The sequence below is a fragment of the Bos mutus genome, chromosome X, assembly GCF_027580195.1.
Source record: "Bos mutus isolate GX-2022 chromosome X, NWIPB_WYAK_1.1, whole genome shotgun sequence".
Taxonomy (NCBI): Eukaryota; Metazoa; Chordata; class Mammalia; order Artiodactyla; family Bovidae; genus Bos; species Bos mutus.
This window is the reverse complement of record NC_091646.1, coordinates 108463099-108485701: the sequence shown is the minus strand read 5'-3', so window position 1 is coordinate 108485701 and position 22603 is coordinate 108463099. Positions and strand designations below refer to the sequence as shown.

The 22603-nt window shown below is 35.7% G+C and overlaps 1 protein-coding gene across 1 annotated transcript in view; it reads right to left on the bottom strand.

Annotated features, from left to right (window-relative positions):
- The window catches only part of COL4A5 (collagen type IV alpha 5 chain), a 254556-nt gene that overhangs the window by 100184 nt on the left and 131769 nt on the right, over positions 1-22603 (bottom strand). The window contains exons 4-13 of the mRNA XM_005910838.2: positions 17378-17422; positions 10279-10323; positions 10129-10191; positions 6838-6891; positions 6489-6515; positions 4486-4566; positions 2727-2789; positions 1049-1084; positions 824-865; positions 567-659 (exon numbers count right to left, since the gene is read on the bottom strand). Coding sequence (XP_005910900.1) covers positions 567-659; positions 824-865; positions 1049-1084; positions 2727-2789; positions 4486-4566; positions 6489-6515; positions 6838-6891; positions 10129-10191; positions 10279-10323; positions 17378-17422 — 549 coding nt within the window. The remainder of the gene's footprint in view (positions 1-566; positions 660-823; positions 866-1048; positions 1085-2726; positions 2790-4485; positions 4567-6488; positions 6516-6837; positions 6892-10128; positions 10192-10278; positions 10324-17377; positions 17423-22603) is intronic.

Below are 22603 nucleotides of genomic sequence, written 5' to 3'. Positions count from 1 at the left end.
TGAATTAATAAACAAAATGGGGAATATACATGCAAAGGACTATTAACTCAGCCATAAAAAGGAACAAAATACTAATACACACTACAACACAGATGAACTTGAAAAGATTATAATAAAAAAAGAAACCGGAGAATATCATATATTATATGATTCCATTTATATAAAATGTCCAAAAATAGGCAAATCTTTGGAGCCAAGAATTAAATTAGTGGTTTCATTTAATTAAACTTTCAGGGCTTGAAAGTGTAGGGAAAAATATTAAGTGATAACTAATAGGTGTGGGGTTTTGTTCAGGGGGCTCATGAAAATGTTCTAAAATCAGACTGCAGTGATTGTTTGACTATCTTGTGAATATATTAAATAGATGTAATTGTACACTTGAAATGGGTGAATTTTATAGTATACAGAGTATATCTCAGTCAAGATATTTTAAAATTTTAATTATCTCTAACCCTTGTTATTTCAAAAAGACTATCACAAATAACCTTATTCCAGCTTGTACTGCATTTTAATGGAATGCCACTTTCATAGCAAGATATTCATTGATTTCCTCCCTACATACTCACCTGATCTCCTTTCTGAAACTCTACATCGATTGGTCTTTTTTGTTCACTGATCTGCCCAGGTGGCCCAGGGGGGCCCTGAAGACCTTGCTCACCCTGTTTGCAAGATAAAATAAGTAAGTAATATTTCATAGTTTAAACAGACAATAATATAATATAACATGCAAGCTAATTTAGTTGCAAGAAGCAAAAAGACAAGTTCAAATAACTGTGAAAGAAAAAAACTGAGGGTTGAATAATCAACTTTTTTCTCTACTCACCTTCTCACCCTTGGGTCCCTGGAAATTTAAGCCCATATTCCCCTGAAGAGAGAGATTTGAATTTAAAACCTCGTTGACTATGGCAGAAACCAACACAACATTGTAAAGCAATTTTCCTCCAATTAAAAAATAAACAAATTAAACTAAAAACCTCATTGACAATAACAACAACGACAAAAAAAATCCACACCAAATAAAAGATGCTAAAAGAAGAAAGAAAATTACCTTTGGTCCTGGAAGTCCTGGTGGGCCAGGAGGGCCCTAAGAGTGAAAGACACAGAAAAAGGAAAAAGAGTTATATTAATGAGTATATTAAAAATAAGTTGGTTTCATAGAAGGACTGAAAAAAGTCCTTTAAAATAATATTTCCTGAGTTTTTTTTCTCATTGTTTTCTCATCAGAGACACATATTTAAATTGATTTAGAGAAACTAGATAATAGTGGTGACTTCTCTTGACAGGCTACAGATGGGTGAGGGAAGAAATGCAAGGATGGGTAGAGGCCATGGGGTAGCACTCATGCCAAAAATCAATACAAAAATTAATCCCAACAAATATCAAACTTATCATATCAGAATTATGGGTTGAACTTAGGTACCATTAGACAATTAACTGTCCAGTTCTAAAAGGTACGTGTTTACTTTTTTAGTGCAATTTGATTTTATATGATTTTGTATATTTGAGAATGTTTTAAGGTTTGAAAAGTTAAATTGGCATTTGTCTGTCCAGAGAGATCACCTCCTGATGTCAACTGATCTGTTTATTTACATATTATACCTTGGTAGCATTTCTAAGACTTTGCTTCATCCTTTGAATCAAGGTTAATTGCAGGGACATTAAGAACAGAGTGAATGTATTATGTGGTCACAAGAATTAAGGAAATTCAAGGTGTAACAATACACCTAGGGTAGGCCAAAGTTGTAAGAGTTCGGAAAAAGTGCCATGCTCCAGAGTCTCATGTTTTGCAAGATATTTACAACTAAAACAAATTAAACAAAGAGGTTTTCTAATCCTCTCCTAAAGATTCCTAAAAAAGCAGAAATCACAAACTTTTCCTGGTAGATCTTCTAGTATTTATCAAACATTATTTCATTATTCCTTTCATTCATGAATAGAGGACCAATGGTCACAAGGAAAAATGTATAATCTATAAAGGTATAATGAAAACTGTCCTTTAAATATATGATAGATGAGAGATAGAGTGGCACATGAGAAATTACTTTGAAGTACAATTTTCTTGCCCTTTTAACAGGGCAACAGTAAAGTTCTAAGTTTAAAATATGACTTAAATGAAATTTAAGTATTTCAGGGGTAAAAGTACTTACAATTTATTAGAGTAGAAATATAAGTGACGATACAGGTAGTAAAGTAAGAGAACTGGTTGCACATTCAGGGTCTTTGTAAGTTTTTGCTTCTTTCCTGGGGAATAAAAATCCTTATCCCATTTCACAGTGATTCACTACCCTCACCAATCCTACCGTTCTGTCACAGGTCCTTAAGAAATGAGAGCCGATACTTTTTTGTGTATGAATATCTATTTTTATTCCTTTTTAACAGAAAACTGCATCTTGAAGAAACACGTTTCATCAAGTGACTTAAGAATTGCCTTAGAAGTCTTCATAAGATGGCCCCAGAAGTGACTTCAAACCTGACACATCAAGAGTTAACCACCAAGATACTTTATTTGAAATCTTTCCTTTTGTGTACCTCATTCTTTCCATCTATAAAATGGAGCTATTATTTAGCATATATATTATTCACCATAACACTATAGAATCTCCTATATAAGAAAATTTAAGAAAACTATAGATCAAATTCATTATACTTTCAAGTAATACAAATAATATTAATATTTTTAAAATGAAAGAAAAGGAGGAGAAATGAAATTACAGAAGCAAGCTCACCATCAAACCTGGTGGTCCTGGGGGACCAATTGGCCCTGGTATACCAGGGGGACCAGCTGGGCCCTGTTATAAAGAAAGTAAAGAAAAGGATAAGAAAAAACTTGTATAAAGAACTAAATGGATGAAATTTAAGTTTAGTTGCCAGAATTCTGTTCTACAATTCTATAATTCTGAAGTACTATAAGCAGAATTTTAAAATGTAGAAGAACAAAAGGACTGAATGACTATAAAGAAATTCAACTAAACAGAATGAATGCAGTTTTTAGAGAACTTGTTTTACAGTGGTATACAATAAATATGGGACAAATGTATAGTACGGAAGTTTTAAAATATGAAGCAATAAAGATGGGCATTTAGTGAAGCTTTTATGCTAGAAATGGGAAGGGAAAGCCTACTAGTTTCAAGGTGGCTTCCCCAATTTTAAAATAAAAATACATAAAATTAAACACAAAGAGGGAAGTCAGAAAAACTGGGACAAAAGATAAAGGAATGATGTAATGGTTGTGGAGCAAAATTAGGCATCTTAATAAGTTGAAAATTTGACTGCCTTGAAATCTAGCAATTTTATATCTAGATATAAATTATGGATTATTTTATAATTTAAAAAATCTCAAAACAACCCCAAAATCCAACAACAGGAGATTAGAGAAACAAAATCTAGTATATCAAACAATGGAGTGTAACATGGAAGTGAAACTGAATTAACTATGGTCATATACAATAATATGGGTGAATCTTAACATATCAAATAGAAAAAGTTGCAGAAAACTACACACATATTTCATATTACTCTAAAAACTAAATACTAAATGATATATGTGCAGGTAATAAAACTATTTTTAAGAAGAAATGGAAAACCCAGGATGGTAGCTACATCTTGGGAGAATGCAGAAGGATGTGACTGCCAAGAAAGGTTGATTGAAAATTACAGTGTTCTAGTTCTTAAATACTGCATTGTGTTCATGAGTGCTCATTTGGTCATTTTGCTTTATAACCTACATATACTTTGCATGTATTCTGCTATATTTTCAAATATAATACAGTAAAATTTAGAAAAGATTGGTAATACTTAACATATGGATGGGTGATATCAAGTATGTATTTAGATGATTAATGAAAAAAGTCCCTGACATTGTATCTTAGTGATCAAATATTAGAAAGAACTGATTTTTATTTTTGGTAAAGAGAGCAATCGTCATGAAATATAAACCTTAAAAAAATTAATTCCCTAATCAATAAATCCCCAAAAGTTGTCATCTCTGTGTATGTTATGTGTAGGCTAACATGATAATTTTTCTAAAGATTACACTTGATGTTCATGATACATATATTTTATTCTTTCAGCCTTCAAAATATGTTCATACATTATGCATAACTAATAATGTTATAAATGAATTCTTCAAATACCTTGAATGGGAAACCTGAAATTTTTATCAGACCATTTACTCCTACTACCCTATTGATTCCCACAGCACAGAAATAAGACTATATAGAAGGCTGTTTCCACTGCAAAACTCTGAAACAAAAATTTCCATGGAAACTGGATTTGAAAGGTAAAAGAACAAGCCACACTTCTTAAAAAGCTCCCTGGTCAAGACTGCTTTTATTTTCACATACAACATACCTGCCATATCTATCAAACCTTAGATGCTAATTTCTATAATGAAAATAGAGAATACTAAAGGCTGAGGATTAAAAAAACTGATGCTGTGACCTGATTTAATCAATAGGGCCAAGTAGAAAGTCAGCAGATGCTTACTTGAATTCCAGGAGGACCTGGATAGCCTGGATTACCCTTTGGTCCTGGCAGGGATGACATAATTATACTACCCGGTTCTCCCTGAAAGAAACCATAAGTGGCAATTGTAAGTAATAGTTATGATACAGCAAAGCTGGCCAGAATACAAAAAATGAACTAGGCGTTCAATTTGTCACATAAGTGTCCTCAAAGATTTAGGCGACCTCAGTGGTTAAATGAATACATTTACTCTTCAAAGGAAAATGAGGAAGTGGGTAGAGTACATGGAAGTCCACTCAATTTGTTAAGAACCTGTCATACCTTTGGTTACTCATTCATGAAAAACATTAAATATTAATATTTGCCAAGAATTGTGTTAGGCTTTGGATGCTTTGTAGCAAAGAAGATAAAACAAGACACCTGTTCTCACTGTGCTAGTAATATACTGGAGAAATTCATATCATAACATGTAAACAAATAAGATGATAAAATTTTCTGTTTAGGACTATAAAGGAAAACTACATGGTACATGATAAAGAAATGGTGGAGAACAATCACAGAAATGATAATTATGTGATGTCCTAGAGGGGCTAACTATCGTTATAATGGAGATCATATTACAATATATAATTAACATGTACACCTTAAATTTACACAATGTTATATATCAAATATATTTCAATTTAAAAAAAAGAAATAGTGGAGAAAATTTGTTTGGGCAGTAAAGAAGGGCAATCTATAAAGGCAACATTCAGGCTGAAATCTAAAGGATCGTGAGTCAGCCAGGTGAAGATGGGGGAAGAGCATTAGGCAATGTAAGCAGCATGGACAAAGGACCCAGAAAGGGAAGAATCTGGCACATTCAAATAACTTAGTGCAGACTGGTGTGATCAGGGAGCCCAAGGAAAAGCAGCTTAGGGATGAGGCTGGAAATGTGGGGCAAGGACCAGAATATGCAGATCTTACAGGCCATAGAAAAAAATGTGGATTTATCTTGGATGCAGTGGGAAACCCTTGAAGGTTTATAAGGAGACATTTAAATTACTGATTCATATTTTTAAAAGATCATTCTTGGCTGCTTTGTATAGAATAAATCATGCTGGGAGGTGAGGGGGACGAAAAAGAAACTAGTTAAGAGGCTACTACACTAATCCAGATGAGGCATTATGGTTAGTGTGCTGGCAGTGGAAATGAAGAAAAAGTAGATGAATTTTAATATATATACTTACAGGCAAAATTAACAGTATTTAGACATAGTATGCAATGAGGAGATGTGTGAAGGAATAGAAAATGCAAATACTAACTCTCAGGTTTTGGTACATGTAAAAGTGTACATGGTATATAGTGATGCAAATTTTAGAGATGAGGAGAACAGAAGGAGGCAAAGGTTTATTTGGGGGTCTGGGTTAACTCTGAGGACATTAATTTGAATGTCTGGGAGATAAGTCAGAGGGATGTCAGGGAAGCAGTTTAATGCATGCATATAACTCAGAAGAAAATTCTGTTTTAGAGACAGGAATGTAGGTGTTCCATAACTAGACAGCAATCAATACCATGAGCAATAATGATATTGCTAGGCATAGAAGGGAAGAAGGGATCAGGACTGTGTCTTGATGCCTGCTAGACAGAACAACATGAGCTTGCACAGAAGACTGCAGAATGACTGGAGATGCAGAAGAAAGATTAGGAAAAGGGAAAGAATATTCCCAGAATATTCCCTTGCAGAAGCCAGAGAGAAAGAATATTTCCAGAGGGAGCAGGTGGTCAACTGAATCAAAATGTAATAAGGAAGGTATCAAAAAGAACTGTGAGGCTGATATACACATTTGCAAGCATACCAGCCCATAAAAGGTACTTAAAGTCACAAGAACAAAGGAGAATACTTAAGGAGAGCTCATAAATGTGCACCTGTGCAACTTCTAGAAGCATCCATTTTAACACAGAAGTCAGACACATTATCTGACTGAAGATGCAGGCTTTCCAAATACTTTAAAATGCTTACCTTTCCAACATGAGATACTTACCTTCATACCTGGGATCCCAGGAGGTCCCTATTATTAAAAAGAAAAGGAATTATATGAATGAGAGGAGAAGGAGCAAGCAAAATTGAATAGATTGCTATAAGATCATTCTGAGGAAAAGGTATCTTAAGATACTTAGAGATGACATTTATATTAAATATGCACTACAGAATCTTTGCTTTTACCCAGCAGAAAGCTCTATGCACTACTAACTTCTATTTTTAAAAAATCCTTTTACTTTATTGCTTTGAAAAGTACTATTTTGTTCCATACAAATGCACTGAGCTCACTTTGTACACTTCTGCTTATGTTAATTCCTGTGTTCATTATAATTTCGAATTTTATAACTTACTGGAGGACCCTGTAAACCAGGAAAACCGGGACTGCCTGGAAATCCACGTTCTCCCTAGAAGGAGTTAAAAATAAAAAGCATGGAGGAACAAAAAAAAAAGCATCATTATACCAACAAACAATGACTTACTGAAAAAAATTTCTGCAAGTCATTTTGAAACATGCCAGATTGTCAAAAATTCATTAGCCTTCACTTTTCAATTACCTTATATCAACTATCCATATCAATTCAACTTTTTAAGATACTTTTATCTCCACTCATGAATCCCAATCAGAAATAAAGGAAAAAAATCTTCTACTTTAGTCATTTTCTTCTGACAAATCCATTTTGAGAGAATCATATCACAGATTCCTGGCTATCATCACATTTAATAGTTAATGATCTGCCCCAATTTCCTGCCCATGTATTATATAGATTCATATTTTAACTGCCCCCATTGCTTTTTTCTTTTATTGTAAACTATTTCAAATTATTTTTATAAAGAGGAAAAGATGGTTAGAAAGAATGCCATTAATATCACCAAGAGTATAATCACAGCAATAGTTTTAGCAATTGCAGGTCATTATGTTCTCTAGGCATCCAGTCTTTCTCACTCCCTATTGTAAAGTACTAATATGGACATTTGGTTTAGAAAACAAAGGCTAAAATGGCTGTAGAAGAACCCCATTGCAACCTCCTTTCAAATACCCATGTGCTGTAATACTTCTAGAAACATCCTCGTCAGAGGCTTAAAAGAGTAAATGATACAGCTATGTACCTTTCACTTATTGTCCAATATCCCTTTCTCCACCACTTTTTATACATGGAAAAAATAAGCCCAAACAGAAAGGAAGTGGCCTATACATCGAGTTTAGAAAACAGAGAGCAAAAGAATCCATATATTTTGACTCCATCTCTAGGGTTCATTCAATTAGTTACTTAGTTAGAAATATAAGAATCCATTTAATCTGCAGGTACACATAATGCTTTTTTCAGGCCGGTATTCTGGAGTGGGTAGCCTTTCCCTTCTCTAGGGGATCTTCTCAACCCAGGGATCGAACCCAGGTCTCCCGCATTGCAGGCAGACTCTTTACCAGCTGATCCACAAGGGAAGCCCAGTTACATAGTTAGAAATATAAGATTCCATTTAATCTGCAGGTGCACATAATGTTTTTAAAATTTTTTTGTTGCTTACATAATTGGAGGGGACTCAAATGCAACTAATCATGAGATCTGCTAAGGTGTTGCTTTAACAAAAAAAGAAAAAGATACCTTTAATCACATAGCATACTATACTCATTGTAGATATATCTGGTCTTATTAAAACTTTGACTAGTAGTCTGTTTGTTGCTCAAGACATGCTAGCAAAAAACAATCAAATTACCATAATAGGCACATGAATGTAGCCTGCTTTAACAAGCAATATGCCATGCAAGCTAACTCCATGTTGGTCCTATCACTGTAAGGTTGCCCCAAGCAAAATTGAAAAACACAAGTAAGCCTCACAAATCCAAAATCAGAATATTATTATTAGTGGCAAGGATGACACTGACTTGGAGAAATATTGGAGGTAACAATAACTTTATTGCCTACAAGTATACACTACAATGATTATCATAAAATGTGATGGCCTGCATAATACAAAATAGTTTGTTCAAGTTATTTTAAATATTATGCCCTAATATAAAATATGACAAATGTCATTAATTAGAAAGATTTGCGGTATTTCAGAATAGTTTCACAGAGTATTATGTGCAATATTGAAATATCAAAAGGATACACAGAAAACAATATTTCATTAACCTATATAAGGAGAAAAGTGAGGGAATAAGAAATGGAAACAAATACTTGTAAGCTTTTAAAAAGAGCAAATTTTCCTCTGTTTTTTTCTTGTTCTCACTTTATACTTAATCCAAATAGTTGGATTTAGTCTTGACTAAAGAAAAGAGGGCCAGGAAACATTGTTTGTAGCATATGATACTTTATTTTCTCACTTGTTAAATTCATTATTTTCTACGATGGAGAAGTTTCAGGTTTCATACTAATAGTTCATAGTAAAAACTGATGTGGTGTATTACATATAGATTCTTAGGATTTTTCTTCAGGAAGTTATTAGGCAAGATAAAAAAGGTTTAATATGGAGGGAGGTGGGAGGGGGGTTCAGGATTGGGAACATGTGTACACCCGTGGCAGATTCATGTTAATGTATGGCAAAACCAATACAATATTGTAAAGTAATCAGCCTCTAATTAAAATAAATAAATTTAATTTAAAAAAAAAATATGAAAGATTTGAAAATTTTAAGTGTACCTAGTTTAAAAAAATCAAAGTTAATGAATGACATTCATAAGTATTACTCTTAAAAACTGATAATATAGATGTGTTTGTGCGTGTGTGTGTATATATATATATACATACACATACATATATATGTGTGTTTATATGTACAAACATGTACTGTGGTGTTGGATAAGACTCTTGAGAGTCCCTTGGACTGCAAGGAGATCCAACCAGTCCATTCTGAAGGAGATCAGTCCTGGGTGTTCTTTGGAAGGAATGATGCTAAAGCTGAAACTCCAGTACTTTGGCCACCTTGTGTGAAGAGTTGACTCATTGGAAAAGACTCTGATGCTGGGAGGGATTGGGGGCAGGAGGAGAAGGGGACGACAGAAGATGAGATGGCTGGATGACATCACCGACTTGATGGACATGAGTTTGAGTGAACTCCGGGAGCTGGTGATGGACAGGGAGGCCTGGCGTGCTGCAATTCATGGGGTTGCAAAGAGTCGGACACGACTGAGCGACTGAACTGAACTGATATATCCTAATTCCTTTTTAACTCTCATTTAACTCTCATTTCATTCACTGAAACATGTATATTATCATATGTGAGATAGATTGCCAGTCCAGGTTTGATGCATGAGACAGGGTGTTCAGGGCTGGTGCCCTGGGATGACCCTGAGGGATGGGATTGGGAGGGAGAAGGGAGGAGGGTTCAGGATGGGGAACACATGTACACCCATGGCTGATTCATGTCAATGTATGGCAAAAACTCTCATTCTACTTAACACTAAAACACAAAAGGGATTTGGTAGGTAATCTTCAACTCAATGCAATATCCCAACTAATTATACAGGCTTAAAGAATTACTGATGTTTCAGTATATTGAAAATGCTAACTCAGAACATACCCTATGTTTGTCCTAGACATGAAGCTACTATATCTCTTATTTGACATTCTCGATATTGATTCCTTGAAATGTTTAGTCCATTATCAAGCATATTGCCTAAGATTAAGTCAAATAAATCTCACCTTGGTTCCATTGCATCCAGGGATACCTTGAGGTCCTGGGGCCCCATCATGGCCTGGCATTCCCTTTGAAAGGAGATATACCACATGTATAATATTTCTTAGATTACTGTTTTAAGAGATTTTAAAAATAAGAAGCCAAATTCTACTTACAGGAAGACCTGGTGTCCCTGGAAATCCAGGAAGTCCAGGAGGACCCTATAAAAAGAAATAAATAACCAAATAACAACCAATGACAATAAAATAATATCCAACCTAAGGGAATTAAGAAAACTACATTTAGACAGCAACAGACAAAATGTGTCTCATTGATTATTACCACTCATTCTTTTTTAAACACTACAGAAGAAACTATACATGTTTAAAATCTCATTTATAGAAACCTATAGAAGATACTCCTATTTGATAGAATTGTTTTAATTGTCCTAAGTTCAGTTCAGTTCAGTCACTCAGTCATGTTCGACTCTTTGTGACCCCATGGATTGCAGCATGCCAGGCTTCCCTGTCCATCACCAACTCTTGGAGTTTATTCAAACTCATGTCCATTGAGTCAGTGATGCCATCCAACCATCTCATCCTCTGTCATCCCCTTCTCCTCCTGCCTTCAATCTTTCCGAGCATCAGGGTCTTTTCAAATGAGTCAGTTCTTTGCATCAGGTGGCCAAAGTATTGGAGTTTCAGCTTCAACATTAGTCCTTCAAATAAATATTGAGGACTGATTTCCTTTAGGATGGACTGGTTGGATCTCCTTGCAGTCCAAGGGACTCTCAAGAGTCTTCTCCAACACCAAAGTTCAAAAGCATCAGTTCTTTGGTGCTCAGCTTTCTTTACAGTCCAACTCTCACATCCATACATGACTACTGGAAAAACCATAGCCTTGACTAGATGGACATTTGTTGGCAAAGTAATGTCTCTGCTTTTTAATATGCTGTCTAGGTTGGTCATAACTTTTCTTCCAAGAAGTAAGCGTCTTTTAATTTCATGGCTGCAGTCACCATCTCCAGTGATTTTGGAGCCCAGAAAATGAAGTCTGTCATTGTTTCCACTGTTTTCCCATCTATCCATCTATCTGCCATGAAGTGATGGGACCAGATGCAATGATCTTAGTTTTCTGTATGTTGAGCTTTAAGCCAACTTTTTCACTCTCCTCTTCACTTTCATCAAGAGGCTCTTAAGTTCCTCTTCACTTTCTGCCATAAGGGTGGTGTCATCTGCATATCTGAGGTTATTGATATTTCTCCTGGCAGTCTTGATTCCAGCTTGTGCTTCTTCCAGCCCAGCGTTTCTCATGATGTACTCTGCACAGAAGTTAAATAAGCAGGGTGACAATATACAGCCTTGATGTACTCCTTTACCTATTTGGAACCAGTCTGTTGTTCCATGTCCAGTTCTAACTGTTGCTTCCTGACCTGCATACAGGTTTCTCAAGAGGCAGGTCAGGTGGTCTGGTATTCCGATTTCTTTAAGAATTTTCCAGTTTTTGGTGATGTAGGAGCAGGCAAATTAGTGGATGAAATGTCTGTTCTAAAAGACAAAGTGATTATCCAAGGTTTGTGATGAATCCTGAATACAGCAGGGTATGGATAAGTGGCAAATACTGACATATCTGCCTCTGAGAACATCAATGTGATCACCCCCAAAATCTTAATCAAATATCCCTGTCAGGATTGACAAAAAATACAAGTTTGACAAAATTCTCTGTAGGTAAGGCCAAGAAGAAAAGGTACTTTCATACAACTGCTAGTGGAATTTAAACACCATAGAGAGAAATTTGGAAATATCTAACAAAATTACACATGTATTTATTTACTCTTTGAAGCAACTCATTTCAAGAAATCTATCCCAAAGGCACATAAGAAATTATAAAACATGAAAGCCAAGGTTACTGACAGAATTATTGTAGCTGAAGTTTAGAAATGGACATATAACCAGAATTATAGCTGAAGGTTAGAAATAAGGCATGCATGTGTGCTCAGTCACGTCCAGCTCTTTGTGACCCCTTGGACTGTAGCCCACCAGGCTCCTCTGTTCATGGAATTGTCCAGGCAAGAATACTGGAGTGGGCTGCCATTTCCTTCTCCAGAGAACAAATAGGGACATGAATAAATAAACTATGGTATATCTGCATAATAAGAAACCACACAGCTTTAAAAAAGAATGTGGAAGATCTCTGTACACTGAAATACATACTGATCTCCAGGACAGAATGTTAAGTAAAAGAAACAAAGTTTAAGTACTGTATATAATATACTACCTTTTTATAACAAAGGTAGTGATACTAAACAATGAAAAGATAAACAGCAAATGAAAAATGATTACCTCTGGGGGAAAGAGGAAAGAGAATGGGGAGATGGTAAAGAAGGATGGGAAGCATCTCTGACTATACCTAGTCTTACCTGTGGCGGATTCATTTCGATATTTGGCAAAACTAATACGATATTGTAAAGTTTAAAAATAAAATAAAATTAAAAAAATAATGAAAAAATTAAAAAAAAAGGTAAAAAGGAAATCATCAACAATTGAAAGCAAGCTGGAACCAATGAACCTAATGTATATCAAACTATGGACAGTGACCATACATAGAAGAAAACTACTTTTGACTGAAATGAGTCAATTCAGCAAAGAAATAATTAGTGGCAGTTAAGATTTCTACTATTGCTTTTAAAATTGAAATGTTTATTTTGTTTATTTATATATTGTTATTTTGAAGTCATTATAGCTATAGTGTAGGACAAAGGAATTAATTATATTAATATAATTGGGAAATGAAGATTTTCATGTTAGAGAGAGAAAGGTGGCAGGGGAGACAACAAGTATAAAAAAATTTATATTAAAGTTCAGTTGGAAATAATAATATGAACTCATTTTTTCTCTTTAAAAAATACATATTTCTTAACTCTGTCCACTTAAAATGCATCAAAATAGTGACAAAACTAGTAGCAATGAACACTCCTTATATTCAGACTGTGGAATCTAAATCACTGAAAGAATCTGTAATCAGAGACATGGTCAATTCCAGATCTAGAGAGGACATGCATAAGTTGAGCCTGAAGGGTCTTATGTCAGAAAGCAAAGAAATTATCAAAGATCAATAGGGTTTTGTCAATAGGACAAATCACAGGGGCCAACTTGAAGAGGCTCCCATAGACAAAGATGAAATAATTTGAGCTTCAAAAAGAATAATGAGTACAAGTGATTGAAACACAGAAATTCCATGTTTCTAATGATAAATTAAAGAAAACCTTCTTTGATCATCACTCGAAGTTGCCAGTGTACAAACTCATTACCCCACTAGAATTCAGCTGATAAATCAGAATTCAAGTTAATGAATTAGAATTCAAGCTATTCAATGAAGGACTAATAGACTTTTGAAACTTATCATTTTGCAACTCCAAACGAAAAAAATAAAACAAAAAACAAAAACTTGGATCTAACCAATGATCATGGATGGATGCTAAACCACTATGTGAAAGTTGATAGGGAAATTCTGGTGGCAGAGTCAGGCTCATACATTTGAGACCATTGACCAAATCTAGCATCAAAAAAGTGGGATAGACAGACGTTTGTGCCATGAGATGTAATTCAATAGTAAATATACAGCAGTACCTATAAAGTATTGTTTTTCAATTTTCTTTCATTTTTTAATCAGTATAGTTTATATATAGTAAAATGCACACATCTTAAATGTACAGGTTTTTCTTTTTTCCTAGAAAGTTCTCTAGTGCCTCTTCTAAGGCAACCTCAAAGTTGCAGGAAACATGGGGGGCAGAGAAATAAGTTAAATGACATCATGAGGAAACAGTCAGGCAGATCCAGATTGTGGAACACAGTACAACGCCATGATGCAGTTTCTTCAACGGCATAATAGAAGAGGCTTAAGAAATACATCAAGCCAATGCAATATGTGGAACTTGCCTGGATCCTGGTTTGAACAAACCAATTGCAAAAAGAAATCTTTGGGACAATTGAGAAAATCTGAATATGGACTGAGTTTTAAAGGATATTGAAAAGTTTTTGCTAAGTTTTTGAGGTGTAATAACGGCATAATGTGGTGATAAGTTCAAGAAACATAGTATTTATTGGTGGAATGATGATGTGAGGGATTTACTTTAAAATATTACAGGCAATAGTGGTGAGGTATAGAAACAAAGCTGTCAAAATGTTGATAGTTTTTGAAGCCAAGTAATGACTTCATGGGGGATGTCATTGTAATATTAATATATTCTCTGTAAATCTGTGTATGCTTTAAATTTTCCATAATAAGTCTTTTAAAATCTGCATGCCAACAGCTGCCTGTGAGCTGAGATCTGAGGATGCAGGAACTATTAGGCCACCAAGTTCTAAGCACTCTCAGACACTTGAAAGTGGGAAGTGATAGAGTGGACAGATTTTCTTAGTCTCAGCAATACTACAGTTCAGTTCAGTTCAGTCGCTCAGTCGTGTCCGACTCTTTGCGACCCCATGAGTCGCAGCACGCCAGGCCTCCCTGTACATCACCAACTCCCGGAGTTCACTCAGACTCATGTCCATCAAGTCAGTGATGCCATCCAGCCATCTCATCCTCTGCCATCCCCTTCTCCTCCTGCCCCCAATCCCTCCCAGCATCAGAGTCTTTTCCAATGAGTCAACTCTTCACATGAGGTGGCCAAAGTACTGGAGTTTCAGCTTTTAGCATCATTCCTTCCAAAGAAATCCCAGGGCTGATCTCCTTCAGAATGGACTGGTTGGATCTCCTTGCAGTCCAAGGGACTCTCAAGAGTCTTCTCCAACACCAAAGTTCAAAAGCATCAATTCTTTGGCGCTCAAATTTCTTCACAGTCCAACTCTCACATCTATACATGACCACTGGAAAAACCATAGCCTTGACTAGACGGACCTTTGTTGGCAAAGTAATGTCTCTGCTTTTCAATATGCTATCTAGGTTGGTCATAACTTTTCTTCCAAGGAATAAGCACCTTTTAATTTCATGGCTGCAGTCACCATCTGCAGTGATTTTGGAGCCCCCAAAAATAAAGTCTGACACTGTTTCCACTGTTTCCCCATCTATTTCCCATGAAGTGATGGGACCAGATGCCATGATCTTCGTTTTCTGAATGTTGAGTTTTAAGCCAACTTTTTCACTCTCCTCTTTCACCTTCATCAAGAGGCTTTTTAGTTCCTCTTCACTTTCTGCCATAAAGGGTAGTGTCATCTGCATATCTGAGGTAATTGATATTTCTCCCGGCAATCTTGATTCCAGCTTGTGATTCTTCCAGCCCAGAGTTTCTCATGATGTACTCTGCACAGAAGTTAAATAAGCAGGGTGACAATATACAGCCTTGACGTACTCCTTTTCCTATTTGGAACCAGCCTGTTGTTCCATGTCCAGTTCTAACTGTTGCTTCCTGACCTGCATATAGGTTTCTCAAGATGCAGGTCAGGTGGTCTGGTATTCTCATCTCTTTCAGAATTTTCCACAGTTTATTGTGATCCACACAGTCAAAGGCTTTGGCATAGTCAATAAAGCAGAAAAGGATGTTTTTATGGAACTCTCTCGTTTTTTTGATGATCCAGCAGATGTTGGCAATTTGATCTCTGGTTCCTCTGCCTTTTCTAAAACCAGCTTGAACATCTGGAAGTTCACGGCTCACGTATTGCTGAAGCCTGGCTTGGAGAATTTTAAGCATTACTTTACTAGCGTGTGAGATGAGTGCAATTGTGCAGTAGTTTGAGCATCTTTGGCATTGCCTTTCTTTGGGATTGGAATGAAAACTGACCTTTTCCAGTCCTGTGGCCACTGCTGAGTTTTCCAAATGTGCTGGCACATTGAGTGCAGCACTTTCACAACATCATCTTTCAGGATTTGAAATAGCTCAACTGGAATTCCATCACCTCCACTAGCTTGGTTCGTAGTGATGCTTTCTAAGGCCCACTTGACTTCACATTCCAGGATATATGGCTCTAGGTGAGTGATCACACCATCGTGATTATCTGGGTCATGAAGATCTTTTTTGTACTTAGGACATAGTTAATGGTAGCTATAGCTATTAAGATATATGTTATGATTATTATGAACAGCTTTAATAGTATATTGATATTCAGTTATGATAGAAAAACACAGAAGCATGTCTGCTAAAAAAATGTTAAGGGTTTTGAGTTTCTTTGCTGCTTTTCCACTGCTCTACGTACACTAGTCAAAAGTAGCACATAAGGCAAGCTATGTGTTGTTAAGATGTATATAGCAAACAGAATATTTTAAACATTTATGTAAAATGTATACATCTACTAAATTTCTGGAGATCAGAGGATCAGAATGTTTTTCTTTGTAATACACATAAATATCTAAGCCACCACCCATATATTCTATATTCAAATTCAGGGACCTTGTCAATCTATGAACACAGAATTACAGAGCTAAAAGAGACCATGGGGATATTCTTGTTTGACTTTCTAATATAACAAATGAAGAAACTGAGGCTCAGAAAAGTTAAATCTGATTTTCCAAAAGCCAGTACTATTTATAAACTATAGTTTCCTCCCAATCTAAAACACACTGAAAAGTATATGTCTACTTAAAAGCTATTCAGAAAAATTACACTAAATGTGCACTTAAATTTTCAAACACATCTTGAATTCCAGAACATTAAAACTTGAATAATCATACATCTCAGAACTGATAAAATACTGTATTTTTCCAAAAATAGTTATTCTTTTTTTTTAATATTTTGCTATCATGTAGTTACATGGTGGTATAGGCAGTAAAACTTTATGGAACCGACCTCCTTTTTCAAAAATAGTTATTCTTTAACACAATGGCTTCAACTAGAGGCTTCCCAAACTTACTCTCTTCAAGACACACAAATAAAGTTATACTATTTGTACCTGGTTCCCAGGGAGGGTACAATGACCTGAGGTGATCAGTTCTCTGAACTCTGAGATGATCACCCTGGTTGGGTAGTTCTGCTTTAAACCACTTGTGTGATGTATATTTTTAAGAATTTGAAAAATTATTGAAATTTAACACTTTCACATTTCTCAACCATAAGCTACTTTAAAGTCTTCTTATATTAGTTTAAATAGACATCTGGATATATAAAGACAACTACCAAAATACTAAAGAAAGGCTAATTATAGACATATAAATTCTGAAACATTAAAAGATTTCACTTCTCTTCCTGAATTTCTATATGAGTCTTTTTCCAGTTGCCTTATAACACTTCAGTAGCTTCTTCGTTTGACCAACAAAACATTTGATACAGCAAATATCACTTACTCTGATCCCTTTTGGTCCTGGTGGCCCTGGAGTTCCATCATCACCCTGAAAAATACAACATATTTAGTTATGTTTCCTTCAAAAAGAGCCCTCGAATAACTAACTTTATATTGTAAACTGAGACAAATTTTTGTGAGCCTTTGTGGAAGTTAGTGATAAATTTACATACCCAAGGAAGAAGTATTTATTATTGAGACTAAAAGCACTAAGATAAGTCAAAAGCTAAAAAGTAAGAAAGGCCTTTATTTACTAAGAAGAAAACTGTTGACAGGCAGAAGAAACTTTATACCTGTAAAGTTAGTTATGAATAATGTCAAGAAAATAAAGATGAAATAGTGGTACAGATATCCTTCAAATCATTTGTGCGTGTGTGCATGATCAGTCGCTCAGTCATGTCTGACTCTTTGGGACCCCATAGACCATAGCCCACCAAGGATTATCCTTGTCCATGGATTATCCAGGCAAGAATCCTGGAGTGGGTTGCCATTTCCTCTTCCAGGGGATCTCCCTGACCCAGGGATCGAATGCATGTCTCCTGCATCTCCTGCATTGCAGGTGGAATCTTTACCACTGGGCCACCGGGGAAGCCCCAAATCATTTATGCATAAACAAAATTAGAGCTGAAAACCTGAACAGTTTCTATATTGTGTCAATCTGCTTACCATGCTGCTAATAAACAGCATCACCTCTGAACCTCAATATGAGTTGTTCATGAGTTTGCTGTTTTAAAGCTTTGCTACATTTTATACAGGCACTTCCTACTGTCAGAGCTAAGAAGGAGTAAGAAAGAACCACAGACTTTCCTTTCAAGCTTCTGCTGCAGACTCCATGCAAAAGAGGCTGCCCACAGGATTGTTAATCTATTTACCCATTTCTAGTTACAACTGCATTGCTGAGAATTTAAAGTCTTGCCTCACTAAGTTTTCCTAAGTAGTTTTTTTTTTTTTTTTTTAAAGGAATAAAGAAAACCTAATCCTGCTCCAATAGGCAATATTTTCAGTGGAACATACAGTTAGTATGTCACCATCTGAGGCTTTAGATAGTTTTACTAACTTGGGATATCTTGCTTTATACAAGCTTCCAAACTACTCTACTTACAATCCTAGAGATTCCCTTGTAGATTCCTTTATGCCCATGTCACAGCCCCTCTTCAATCAGTAAAGCTCTGTTTTTATCATTTTTATTTGGGGTTTCCATGAAAATTTTATTTGGAGAAAATGTTACCTGATGTATTAGTTTCTTATGCTGCTCTTACAAATTACCACAAACTTAGTGGGCTAAAAAATAAAACAAAACAATATTACATACAGTTCTGGAAGTCTCAGTGGAAGAGCTGTGTTACTTTTTGGAGGGTTGAGATTTCATTTATTTTCTTTCTCCAGCTTCGAGAGCTACCAGCATCCCTCTGCTCATGGCTCTCTTCAATCTTCACAGTCAGTGACAGCTGAATGAGTTTTTCTAACATTGCATCACTCTGACACTGATTCTTCTGCCTCCCTCTTCCACATTTAAAGGACCCTTATGATTATACTGGGTCTACTCAGAGCAACCAGAAAAATTACCCTAGTTTAAAACCAGTTGACTAGCAGCTTTAATTCCACCTGTAATCTTAATTTCACTTACTTTTATAACCTAACATATTCACAGGTTCTGGGGATTAGTTATGGATATCTTTGGCTTCCTGGTACTCAGATGGTAAAGAATCCACCTGCAATGTGGGAGACCTGGGTTCGATCCCTGGACTGGAAAGATCCCCTGGAGGAGAGCATGGCAACCCACTCCAGTATTCTTGCCTGAAAAATCCCCATGGACAGAGGAGCCTGGTGGGCTACAGTCCATGGGGTTGCAAAGAGTTGGACACAACTGAATGACTAAGCACAATTAGGAAGTGGATATTAATCTGCCTACCATACTCTGCTTAAAAACAAGCTTAATAATCTACTCTTTTCACAAGAGATGCATCTTTAAGGAAATTAAAGTAAATCTAAATATATTTTAAAACTAGAAGATTGATTGCTCAGTGAATCATTTTATGTCTTCCCACTGAAGGCAGAGATAAGACAAGGATGCCTTAATACTATATTGGACATACTAAGCAACATGGCTAAATAAAAGAAATTAGAGGTATAAAAATTGGGGAAAATGAGGCAAAACAAATTATTTGTAAATAATATGTTTGTATGCATGGGAAATCCAAGTTAATTAAATGAAAACTTACTATAATCAATAAAATAATTCAGTAAGGTAGCTGTATATAAAAATAATATGAAGAAATCAATAGCTTTCTTATATACCAACAACTACCTGTTAGAAAACATAATGGAAGAAAACATGCAGAAAAAGATAAAATACTTAGCATCAAACTGAATAAGATGTAGAAGATTTCAAGGTGACTAATGTTTATGTGGAAAAATAAGTAAGCAATAACACTGAGAAAAATTCTGAAGAATAAAAAGACAAATGAGGGGACACTAGCAGGGTCAGATAAAATATAACAAGTCAATCATTAAAATAGTTTGGTTCTCATATCTGAATAAGCAGACCACTGGAAGAGTATGCTGCTGCTGCTAAGTCGCGTCAGTCGTGTCCGACTCTGTGCGACCCCATAGATGGCAGCCTCCAGGCTCCCCCGTCCCTGGGATTCTCCAGGCAAGAACACTGGAGTGGGTTGCCATTTCCTGCTCCAATGCATGAAAGGGAAAAGTGAAAGTGAAGTCGCTCAGTCATGTCCAACTCTTAGCGACCCCATGGACTGCAGCCCACCAGGCTCCTCTGTCCATGGGATTTTCCAGAAGTCCAGAAACAGGTCCATATAATCATGTGAATTTGGTATATAATGAAAATGCATTACAAGTCAGAGCAGAAAATTATATTGGGGCACACTTGTGAGGACATCTAGAAAATAAAAGTAGAATTTATATCACAAACCATACCAGGGTGAATTAGAAATTGATATAATATTTATATGAAAAAAGTGAAACTATTAATATACTGGAATAAAACATGTGAGAATTATTTTACAATCTTACAGTGGGGAAGGCGTTTCCTATTCAAAACCCAAAGCCATAAAAGACCTTCGATAAACACAGAGGCACATAAATATACACATACATAGATAAAGGGCAATCTCCCTGAAATATAAATAGCTCACTGAAATATGAAGACACCAACAATCCAGTAGAAAAGTGGGCAAATTATGTAAACACACAGTTCACGGAAATGAAAAGATGCTCAATTTTCATAAGAAAATAACATGAGTATTCATTACGAATGTATAGACCTCAGTGGCTAATGGACACAGTGGAAAGGAGGTATTTTTCACTGTATACCTTTTATGTTAATTTATTTTGAACAAAATGAATACACTATCTACGGAAAAATCAATTGTTTTTAAGAATAAAAGCAATACTTTGGAAATTTTTATATATACACTCCTATATATATTTGTTATTAATATATATATATATATATTTGTTTTCTATACTTTTACTTTCATATACAAATGTATATAGATTAAAGAATAATCCTACAAAATTTTTGACTTGGTATGTACGTTAATATATACACGTGTCCAAACATCCAATCACATAAAAAGTATAAATTCAGCTATATTGGGAAGTATGAAGTCATAGTGGAGACTGAAGCACAAAGTGCTTCCAATTAAAAAGCCCAGAGCTTAGAAAGCAGTGAAACCTTCTCATTTTATGGATACAGAAATGGAATCACAGCAAAAGATTGAATTGCTTTCTTAATTTAAACTGCACACAACTGCACATTTAAAAATTATCATACTGCTGTACAATAGTCCCAATTAATTGTAAATTATTTCAAAAAACCTAATGTAGTTAGTTTTCAATAATTTGACATAAATTTTATTAAAACTGAAACCACTCAGTGAGCATGGTGTGCAAGAAAACTCAGCACCTAATACCAGGTAAACTCAGATACAGCAAATGTAACTTTATTTTTTTATGGTTCAACTTAATTACTAAGGACCCATTTCACTAACATCGCTGAAATTTAACCTCAGTTGGCTGGACTTCCCACCTCATTTTCACAAGGCCACACCTAAGTTATGGAGAGCTTAAGTAGTTTCAAGGTGTTAAGGGGGTGGGACAGTACAAACTCAAATTCATCGAGATGTCCTTTGCCAACAGTGTGCGTGGGTTACTGCTGAGTTAGTGCCCAATTCTGGGCTTACCTGGTGGCTCACCTCAGCCTGCAATGTGGGAGACCTGGGTTTGATCCCTGGGTTGGGAAGATCCCCTGGTGAAGAGGATGGCTACCCACTCCAGTATTCTGGCCTGGAGAATTCCATGGACTGTATAGTTCAAGGGGTCGCAAAGAGTCGGACATGACTGAGAGACTTTCACTCACTGGGCTTCCTTGGTGGCTCCAATGGTAAAGAATCCACCTTCAATGCAGGAGACCTCGATTCAACCCCTGGGTCAGCAAGATTCCCCTGGAGCAGGAAATGACACCTCACTCCAGTATTCTTGCCTGGAGAATCCCATGGACAGAGGAGCATGGAGAACTACAATCCATAGGGTCGCAAAGAGCTGGACACGACTGAGCAACTAAGCACCTAGTGCTCAATTATACCCACTTGACTCAGATCTTTCTGTTATTTCTGTGTTGCCCTTGGGTGTACAAGAAACATTCTGATGTTTTATACCTCATTAGACTAGAAAATTCTGTCGTATATCCCACCTACTTAAATTTTATGCCTTCATTTGGAGTTTTGCTTTTTCCTCAGTGTAAAACTTCTCTATTCAGGAAATTTATACAAGTCCTGTCTATTCTTTAATCTAACAAAACTCCTTGGTGAACTGCCACCTCCTCAGAGATTATGCACAAACCTATTCCCGTAATCTATGCTATGGTATAGTAAGTGTTAAAAAGTATTATGTATTTAAGTTAATTTTCCCCCTTTACTAAGAAAACCACTTGGTTAAGTATCCATTTGATTCCCTTCATGCTCTAATGGCATGATGTACCACTATTCCATGAAATAAAATTAGGGGAAAAAAAGGGGTTTTAAACCGGTTTTCTTTTCCAGGAAAATGAACACAACTAGCCCTTTCACCTATCAGTTAATCAGTCTAATACAGATAATAAAGGAGAATGAGCCAAAAGAGCCATTAAAAAACTTCTCCCAATCTTAAAATTCACTATTATCTCTTCCCATTCCATATCTTAACATGCAATAAGATGTTATCCTTGCTC